The sequence below is a fragment of the Physcomitrium patens genome, chromosome 11 (genome assembly GCF_059467195.1).
Source record: "Physcomitrium patens ecotype Gransden chromosome 11, ASM5946719v1, whole genome shotgun sequence".
Classification (NCBI taxonomy): Eukaryota; Viridiplantae; Streptophyta; class Bryopsida; order Funariales; family Funariaceae; genus Physcomitrium; species Physcomitrium patens.
The window spans coordinates 16,194,742-16,205,317 of record NC_143420.1 but is presented as its reverse complement, the minus strand read 5'-3'; the positions used below and the strand labels follow the sequence as shown (position 1 = coordinate 16,205,317).

The 10,576-nt window shown below is 37.8% G+C and overlaps 1 protein-coding gene and 1 pseudogene across 2 annotated transcripts; one reads left to right on the top strand and one right to left on the bottom strand.

Moving 5' to 3' along the window:
• Positions 1-765: 765 nt before the first annotated feature.
• Positions 766-2,980, bottom strand: LOC112288971 (fructose-1,6-bisphosphatase, chloroplastic-like; annotated as a pseudogene). Its single transcript, XR_016505635.1, has 4 exons — positions 2,515-2,980; positions 2,141-2,365; positions 1,343-1,841; positions 766-1,113 (listed from the first exon to the last, which is right to left on the bottom strand). The product of XR_016505635.1 is annotated as a fructose-1,6-bisphosphatase, chloroplastic-like (transcript).
• Positions 2,981-5,068: 2,088 nt separating this feature from the next.
• LOC112288273 (bifunctional protein FolD 2) lies at positions 5,069-7,934 on the top strand. Its single transcript, XM_024532302.3, has 6 exons — positions 5,069-5,671; positions 5,945-6,076; positions 6,306-6,631; positions 6,816-7,052; positions 7,219-7,386; positions 7,611-7,934. Exons 1-6 carry the CDS (start codon positions 5,527-5,529, stop codon positions 7,785-7,787), a joined length of 1,185 nt encoding a protein of 394 aa, XP_024388070.1. The 5' UTR covers positions 5,069-5,526; the 3' UTR covers positions 7,788-7,934.
• Positions 7,935-10,576: the final 2,642 nt, after the last annotated feature.

The window sequence follows — 10,576 nt, the reverse complement described above, 5'->3', positions numbered from 1 at the left end:
GTTTTAAATTCATTTATTTTTTAAAACCTTGCATGTATATTTGTATGTTAAAAAAAAAAGAAGAGCACAGTTGATATACTTTGAAAACAGAAACAATAAGAAATATAAATCATAATTATTTAGAGATTCACGTATGCAGCTTTTTATACTACAATACACCCAGCCGTCACATGTTCTATGACCTACTATTGGCTTTGTCAAAAAAAAAAAAAAAAAAAAAAAAAAAAAGTTTTGGGAAATAGATGCAAGTCAAAGTGTTATCCTTGACCAAACATTTTTTGTAAACCACTTGTCACAAGGTGATGTTTGTTGACGAGACACTTGATATAAACTTGTCAAGTCACTTTCCAAAAAGAAAAATATACCCATTTGTACATGTATATATATCCAAAAAAAAGATTTAAAGAATTGCTTTGCAAATCATAAATCAATTTTGTTTCAATGGATTTCTTAAACTTTTAACAATTTGTGTATGCATATATAATATGATTTTATCTTTGCAAATTATTAGCAAATTCATTGATACAACTTAATGGTAACACACTCATAACAAGAAACTTAGTAACAGTAGTTTGATGGACTTACGGTTTATAAGCAGTAGAACTAAAGAAACTTTAGAGAAGTTTGAGATAATAGGAAACTTAATATATTTACAGGGATGTAGTCAGAATAAGAGCGTCAAAACTTCAAGAAAGTCACACAACCTCAGAAGCAGCCAAAAACAAAAACAAAACGTGAGGGAAAACATCCTCCGAGGAGAAGAGATAACAGAAGAGTGTTTTTCATTGACCAGAATTGTCTACAAGGGCAGCAGCAGGTTATGAAGAGTAGATTGAACAAGGAAAGAAATCTAGACAAAATCAACACGTAAATGCACCACAAAAAAAAGAGCTTATTCAATCCCGTAATGCGATGGCCACACTGTTGATCTCTATCATGAATGCAGTGATGTGGGTGATCTCATTGCTTCAAATTGCAGTACAATGAGGACCTGAATGAAAGGAGACCTTCACACAACCTGCAGGGCAACGGATGTGCATATCAAGCTAAGAAGCTCAATACTTTATCGACTTCCTCTGGGCTGCCAAAATACAGCGGACATCGCTGATGCACCTGCACATCAACCAACCCACATCGACTTCAGGCTCACATTCTGGTGACTGAGTGTAAGGTCTCACGATCTATATATATATATATATATATATATATTAACGTGTGTGTGTATAAAAGTTACAGTACTCAGAGTCCAACACCCTGAAACCAAGCATTCCACAATTGTTTGTTTGTAGCCGAGCTTTGCAGGTGGGAAATCTGAGACGAGAGTTTGCTTGACAATGCGTACCTCCTCAGGCTGAATGTGTAGGATTCGGGGCTGGCCGTCGGAGCTATTCCCACCGGCTTGCTCGATCAGGAAACTCATCGGAGCACACTCATATAGCAACCTAAGCTTGCTGTTAGAGCTGTTGGCATCGCGAGGATAGCCATAAATTCCTCCATACAACATCGTCCTGTGGAAATCCGCCACCAGGCAGCCCAGGTAGCGGCAGGAGTACGTCTCACCATCCGTCTGGCACTTTCAGGGTGTCGACGTATCTCTTCACCTTGTCGTCCCACAGCTCGTACCGCCCCTCATTGAACGAGTACAGCTTCTTGGTGTTTGTGGAGACTTGTATCTTCTCGTGAGTGAGCACAAACTCCCCGTACAAGGAATCCAGGCTGAAAGCGCACAAGCCATCGCCGATGGAGAGGACCAGCACCACGGAGCTGGAGTACATGCAGTAACCCGCGGCCAGGAGGTTGCTTCCAGGCTGGCAAACATTCACCACACAGTTCTGTGCTACCTAGTCGATCGCAGATTCGAGAGCATTTTATGATAAAATTTAGAAACTGTAATCCTTCGCATCAAATTGAAATGAAAAACTCAACCTGTGGTGACTCGTCATGTGTGCAAATCATCCAAACCCTAGTTCACTCCTATGATACATTACTACACGAAGACGAAGCTCTGACAGCGCTTGTTGGAGAAATTGATATCCATGGAAACCATTCGGCTACTGCGACTTGGACAAGCTGAAAATTGAAGCCGTAGAAGTGGTTGTCTGCAAATAGGTTCCAGGAAGACACTGGGGAAAGGACTTACGCTCGGGTCGCCTCCAAGATTGGTCAAGCACTCCTGATCGCTCGCGTAGATACCGAATATGGGCCCTGTAGACACAGCGGCATCGATGTTGGCGGAGCCGTCCAAAGGATCGAACACCACAATGTAGTTCCCTGAATAGCTCTCTTCAACAGCGACCGGGACGTCCTCTTCCTCACTGGCGATGATGCCCGTTCTGCCATTGGAGCGCAAGCAGTTCGAGAACACCTGCTCTCACCAATGACCAACCTACACGAAACGTCATCGAGGAACGCAACCCATTTGTCTCATACTCCGAAAATCGAAAAAACCCTAATGCACGTCAACACACACGAACATTCTCAAAGACACGAGAATTACACAAATGGACTCCAAACCTCATTCGAGATCACGTCCAGCTTCTTTTGCTCCTCCCCTTGAATGTTCTCCACCCCCTGCAACCCCGTCAGATTCGAAATCCCAGCCCGCTGCACCAACGACGCAATCTGCTTACACGCCAGAGCGATGCTCGACAGCACGATGGTCAACTCCCCATCAATCGCCCCCTCTATCTCCTGCCGAACCAACCACGCGGTGAAAGTGGTAATATCATACTGGTTCCGCTTCGCCTGTGCGACGGGCCTCTTCTTAATCGGCAACGCGTTCGGCGAGTCCACATTCACAGCTGCTCTCGCACCAAATCTCACCTTCAACCCCTCTCGTGACCTTCTCGTCTTCTCGAGAGGTCCCACACGAGAGTGTGCAGCTCCCAGCGACGCGACGTGTGACACATTCCTGGCCTCAGCTGGACACGACCAACTGTGTCGAAGCTGGTGAACTGCTTGCGCTACCACCATCGCTGAGATTTACGCTGCGACAAGCGGAATGTTATCCAGAAAACATCCTTGTAGGTTCTGGTATCGCTGTGTGGGATCATTCCTCGCGAGATTGCTGCGTGTTTTTTTTCTCACTGACAGTAAGAAATTGAAGGATGTGGTTCGATGGCGTGATGCTGGATTACGAAAAATTTGTCTGGTTTTGATTGAGGCGCAGGAGGACGACGTGGGCTCTCCCTTCCGCTTTCGGTGGGGCCTGGTGAGATCCGGATAAGCTCCTGGTAACTATCTGGTAACCTTCTGGTAAGGCCCTGGTAATGCATTGCAGTACTTTGGAAAACAAGTCTATGTGGGTAACCGTTTTAAAGGGTTCCCGACTTTGCCTTAAGTTGCTTAGAAACCTCCCATTCACTACTAACCAAGGAAAAAAAATGTTTTGCTATAATATTAATAATTAAAGCAGGGAATCTTTCATGCCCAATTTGTGCTATCGAAGTGCTAATGCCATGAACAAAGGTTGAGAAAAAGTACGGGGTAATTTTAGGACATTCAAATGATGGTTAATATGATATCTTTTTGAGATAAAGAGGAAAAAACAGTTAAAAGGGTTCTGGAGGGAAAGCCTATAATAAAATCAAACTTATCTTCAATTTGTAATTTTATTTCAATACTAATATAGAGCTGTTTTGAAACTCTTATTGATGATATAAATGTACCATGTTAATTTATCCTTTTCTAGACATCTATATCAAATTAGACTCATTTTTTTTCTTATGTATATATTGTGCTTTGACATGACACTTAGTGAACTCATAACAAGTGTCCTTATTTTTATTTCTATGTATAACAAATCTTCACTAGAAAACATAACCATGAGCCTACAGTATAAAAGGTGTGTGAGTTTGATGTGGTATTAAAGACCTCAAGTTCAATTCCTTGTGAGGAGAATGATTGTAATATCTCTTTTCCAATACTACTCACCAATTGTAGTATTCTAATTTTAATTTGAATTTGAATGAGATGAATGACTATTAGAAATATCTAATATTATCTAACAATATTGTTGTGTATAAAGTTTTTCTAAAAATAAAAGAAGTTCCAAGGTTCTTGTTGCTTCTGTCATGGAATTATTAAAACTCTCCTAAATATAAATATACCAATCTTTTATTTGTACAAATCACAATGTTCTCTACTTCTTGTAAATCTATTCTTCAACTTAAAGTTATATTTTTTTAAAGATTGTGCTAATATTTAAAGGTCCGAAATTTCAAAGTTTCTGCAATGTTAAAATATTTGTACATTTATCATCCATTTCAGTACTTGATCTTTAGTTATAATGCACACGAATCTAATTTTAAAATTTTAAAAGCAAAAAAAAGAGTAAACTTGTCCACATATTCACGTGTGTACCTTGATATCACTCAGTACCTACTTGAAAATGATTCAATATAAATCAATCTTGTGTTTATGAATATCTAATATAAAAAAATCCGTGTTTTGAGAGCTCTCTCTCTCTCTCTCTCTATATATATATATATATATATATATGTATTAATATTACATATTTTTATTTTTTTTAAGTAACAGTATCAATTGAAATAAACAATAACATTAATGTTTAGTCCCCTTTCTCGAAAAAAAATCAATAAGATTGCCACAACGACACAACACATGTCACTCAATCGAAGCTAAGAACCACCATCCACTAACCTTTTTACTCTTACACTTTCGTCAGACCATTCCCCAAACTTTAATAAATAAAGCGAAGAAATGAGAAAAAACGCAAAAGTAACATTTCGGATTGGCCATAGTGCCTTTCAAAAATCGCCACGTCAGAGTGGCTCCAGAAGTTATGCCGACGTGGCCGAGTGACGTGGCCCCGTGACCACCCCCTACCACAATGCATGTTCACATTACATAGATAACGATTACTATCCTTATGAGCTTAAGTTTTTATTCGTATATCCACTTTATAGATATTTACAATAGAGTCTACGATATAAGAAGAATATTAAAGTTAGAGTAGATCGTGTGAGATCTAGGATTTGTCTAGGATGATCGGAGAGAGCAGGAGGACTTGGGCTGGCGAAGCGATTGCGAGCAACGGAATGAGAGTGCGAGATCTGGCGGTGGCCAGAATGCGTTGCGCTTGTGCTGTCTACGTCGAATTTTGCTGCTGATTGGTCGTGAGTTTCCGATTTCGAATAAGATTTCGTTACTGATAGAGTGTAGCAATGGGGAGAGGCGGCCGTGGAGGTGGGGTTGTGGTGGGTAGAACGCCAAGCTGCCTCTTCTCTTCGCACTGTGGTGCGTGTGTTTTGAGCGCTGGGATTCAGTAGATATACCACAGCAATGAGAAATTGGTGATCTGGGATCGTGTGATTTAGTTTTTTTACGGGTAACAACGAGCGTCACCGTGCTGAGAAGCTAGAGTTTGGTAGGATTAGCAAGCTGAAGCATAGGTTGCATTTTGAAGGCGTGGACGCACATACTGTGACAGTCCATTGCGGTGTGTTGCGTTCATTTCCGAGGAGTGGGAGATTGGTACTCGCAGTGTGAAGAAAAGTGTAAGAGATGTTTGGGGTATGTCAGCGGCGTGCAGAGGTACCGAAGGCAGCATTGCGGTTATACTCTTCCCACCGGAAATTTGTGACTGACGTTCTGTTTGAGAATTCGGCTACTGTTGAATGCGCGAGTTCTGATCAAGCAACCACCTCAGGTTTGTTACGATTGTCATAATAACTTAAATTGTTTTAGTAAATTAGAATAAGCAATAACTCATTTAAGGTTAATTTTTACAAATGAAGATTATATGTAGTGTTGGCTTGTGGTTCGTGTTAAGATTAAAAAGTGTGTCCGTTTGCGAGGATAGGTGGGAGGGCACGTTCGATATGGGTCTGCGATTTTGAGAATTATTTCGCACGGGTTGTAGGGTCTTTGTGATGCATAGTTGTATTTTATTGAGTTGGAATTGCCGCGTTGGTGTTTTCAGGCAATTCGCAATCGAGCTCATGTGAGTTTCGGAAGCGAATAAAACCGGCTGAAGGCCTAAGTTGGAACACTATAGATAAGTGGAAAAGCCGCCACGATTTGTGGCCACCAGAATCTATTCTCAAAAAAGAAGGTCAATGCTTCCACATCTTTGTCTTATGATTTCTTGTTGTTGCTATGCTGGATACATTTATTTTCATGGGGCCCACAGAGAATTTGCTAGCTCTGCAGCACGTTGTAGCTATAATTTCACAGAATGAAAATTTCGCTTCTTACCTGGTTTTATAGAAGGGCTTGCTTTGAACCTTGGTGTTTGTTGTATCATCGGCACCCTCTGACAAGTCTCTAATGAGTCAACGCAGCGTCTATCATCTCGCACCCTGCGACCAATACTATCGATGGCAAAGCTATTGCTCAGGAGGTCAAACGTGAAATCGCAGAAGAGGTTGGGAGGATGAGATCTGCCATTGGAAAGGTTCCCGGCCTTGCAGTGGTCCTAGTGGGGTCACGCAAGGATTCCGAGACATATGTTCGAAGTAAGCAGAGGGCATGCGAGCAAGTGGGCTTCAACTCTTACAATGTATCTTTGCCAGAAACCGTCACAGAAGAGGAGATTGTGGAAGCTGTTCTACGATTTAATTGTGACCCGAATGTTCATGGTGTATTGGTGCAGCTTCCGCTTCCTCGCGTGAGTGCTTTCCCAATAGAGTATTTACTATTTTGTAACTACTCTTGCTGGTGCTTTTCATGGAAGTTATACCTTCAAAGCTTAAAGGCACTCATAATGACTTTAACATACTGAACTACATAACCACTTTTTAGCAACTTCGGTTTTGTAAAAATGTGCTTAAATGGAGTTTTTGACCGCGCAGCATATTTGCGAGGAGAGGGTTGTGGGTTCTGTTAGCATACAGAAAGACGTGGACGGCTTCCATCCAATGAATGTGGGAAGGTTGGCCATGCAAGGTCGAGCTCCACTCTTTGTGTCATGTACTCCCAAAGGATGCATTGAGTTGCTGTTACGATCAGGAGTGCAAATAGAAGGTAAACACGCAGTGGTTATTGGTCGCAGTAATGTGGTGGGCATGCCAGCTGCTTTGCTTCTACAAGTACGTTGCTTCTGTCCCACAATTTAATTTTCACATACAACTATTTAGTAGATTTTAATAGAAGAGAACATATCATTGTCATGTGGTGATCTTTTATTTTAACTTAGTTATTCTGTTTGGTATCTAGTTAACCACTGACAAGTTACTAAATGTTTGGTGCCTACAGCGACAAAATGCAACCGTTACTGTGGTGCATTCACATACTCCAAACCTTCCAGAACTCACCAGGAATGCTGATATAGTCATCGCTGCCGCTGGTGTGCCATACATGGTACAGGGGAGTTGGTTGAAGCCTGGGGCTGTCGTTATTGATGTTGGCATCAATCACATCGAGGTGAGGCCCTCACACCTCCGTTTATGCTACACTAGATCCCGCGTGATGAGAATCAAATGAATACTCGTTAGTGTTTTGTTTCCTTTTTACGCAACTAACCAGAAGGTTTTACTCTCCCGGAACTGTTTTTATTATAAGTGGTGTGTAGTAAGACGAATTTAGTGGTTGCTTAGAAGTTCGAATTTTGTACCAACTGCATTTAATATTTTTTCGGATGCTTCCAGGATCCTGATTCTGAGAATGGATATCGAGTAGTTGGAGATGTTTACTTTGCAGAAGCCTGTCGAGTGGCTTCTCAGATCACCCCAGTTCCGGGGGGTGTTGGACCAATGACTATTGCTATGCTGCTTTCCAATACTCTTGATTCAGCAAAACTTGCCTACGGATTTTTCGAAAATTGATGAGCTGCATTATAGTTCTCTCAATCACGGCTGTAATTAGAGCGTTAGAATAATTCCAAATATCAGCTTGCTGGTCTCAAATCCATATCACGATGACCTAGAATAGGAGATTTCGTTTCTACAATAAATCATTCATATTTTTAGCAATATTTTGTTGTGCAGTTGCTCATCACCATGACTCGATAACCCTTCTCTCGCGACTTGTCCAATGCAGCTGAAAGACTTGGAACGGAGGGCTAGCTTTGACCCTCATGTGCTTGATACATTGCCACCGTGTTTGTAATGTTGTGATATAATCTACATGCAACAGAGAGGTTGAAAGAGAGAGAAGCTTTAACTTGTAACGTATAGTTTGGCTGAATTGAGAGAGAGTTATGTCAATCATCTGCTCTTGTCTGTCATCGAATGGCTCGTGGATTCATGATGTGTTGAAACATCCCAGCGTGCAAGATGTTTTATGGACATGGGTGGGAAACATCGCTGCACTAATTGTGGAAACCAAGCAGCAAGTGCGGTATTCCGAAAGCCATGAAATCTATTTGTAATAACCAGATAAGAGACTCCTATTCATGCAGTAAACATATTTTTGGATTGGATGTACCGCCAAAACGTAACACATGTGGTTTTGAAAAGCACTTTGTGAAAATGGGTTTTATGAAGTGGATGCATTTGACTTTTCCATTGAGAGTGTGAGAGTGAGCGCACTACTTTAAAGACAGTTTCTACTTTTTTTTTTTTTTTTTTTTTTTCTTTCTTTCTGTTCGGTCACTTCTTTTTCTTTTGTATAGATGGTCCAGTTTAAATTTTTATTCCCAAAATTTACATTTAAATAATCTTTACATTGATAGTTTATATATTTAATTCTTCACTTTGAATACCTGAAAAAAATAATTTCACTTGGACTATGTTTAAATAAATAAGTTTCTTTAAATTATATATTGTTACTTCTCTATTAATCTTTGAAAAATTTGGAAAAAAGTTGTATAAAAAGAGGTACGTAGATTTATATCTAATCTTAATTGATAATAAAATAATTTTTTTTTTGATAATTTTAGATATAAAAATAATAATTCTTAATTTATTTTATATTATAGAAAATATATAAATATATAAATATATAATAATTTATATAATAGTAATATTAATTTTTAGAAATAATTATTAAAAATATAGATTTTTCAAACAAAAAAATACAATTGAATATTACATGCATCATTATAAGTCTTTATAATTAAAAAAAATATATAATTTTAATAGTTGTAAAATCTAAGAAGAACCTAATATCAAATAATCACATAGCTTTGGAAAATGAATCTAAAATTTATATTCTTGTTATTTAAAAATTATAGCTCATATCAAAGACATGAATCCCAAAGAATGAAAACTCTATACATACTTATGTCAAAAAGGTTAGAAAGTCATTCAAAGATGATAATATGTTGAACTAGAATAACTATTGCCAAAGATAAGGAGACTAAAAAGTCTTGAAACATGACTAAGGTCTAGAAATATGTTGACAAGAGTAAAAAAGACTTCACTTTTGCTTCCAAATATATTATCTAACTAGAAACTATGTAACAATGTTCTATAGGACCTTTGATACATATCTAAATTGCAAGATATGTGTTTTAACTTGTAAGGCAAGTTTTCTATATGTATGCCACATAGTTAGCTTGTTCCACTAATTATCAGCAAGTGCAACACATGGCTAAGTTGTTGACTAAGTTTTTAACCTATCAATCAACTAGAAATACATGTGAAGTCAAAATTACATCTATGAAGCTTCTATGAAGGTTCTTTAGAAGATAATATGAAATTAATTTATTTTCACCTACTCCTATTTAATCATATAGGTAATTATTGAAATAAATATGAAATAAATATGTATATTTGTGATATAACTCTCTTTTCTAGGAATGAGTTTTACAAAGAGCAATCATCATCTTTTATGAATCTTATTATTCTTTATCTTGATTTTAATAGATATTGGCAATGAAAAGCCTGAATCATCTTTGTTGCATTTATATGATTCTTTCTTGGCTCCTATATGCATTCACTAATATCATGTCCATACCAATGAATAAGATATTCCAACCTATTTTGGCATTACTTTCAATCTAAGATTTCTTTTACATCAACTTCTTGATTATTATCCACTTCTATAAAAGAAAGTGATATTTGTCTTCTTTCTAAGATATTCATTGTCTTATATGGCTCAAGAAGAGATACATTATCAAAAGAGCAAGTCCCCTCAAGAAAATATGAGGTCTTTCATTACAGGTAGGTTGTAAGAAATTATTATTTTTTTCAAATGAATTCAAATATAAAAATGTATCCTAAAGGCTAAGTATAATTTTTAGATTAATTCTTTTTTTATGCAAAGATGCATCCAATTCCTAACTTTAATCTAAAACCTAAACCTCTTCTCTCTAAAATATCTATAATTTATATGTTATCAATTCAATTTATTTTAAATTTAGCTCATTGAACTTAAGTCAAGCTATAAAATTCAAAATATCAAATTCAATAAATAAATTTCAAAGAAAATGAGAGCCAAACCAAGGAAAAAGTTGATTGCTTACTATGGCCACAACCATTAAAATCTCCATCTACAAATTAGTTTGGATCTCCCTTTGTACAAATTCTTTTCTTGCATACAAAGACTTCTTGAAAAGCTAAAAATAAGATCTAGCTTCTCTCAAAATCTCAAAATACATAGATGAAAATATAATAAATAACATAAAAAAATCCAAACTAATCTTGAATCTTGTTGCTAAAAAATTCCAGTA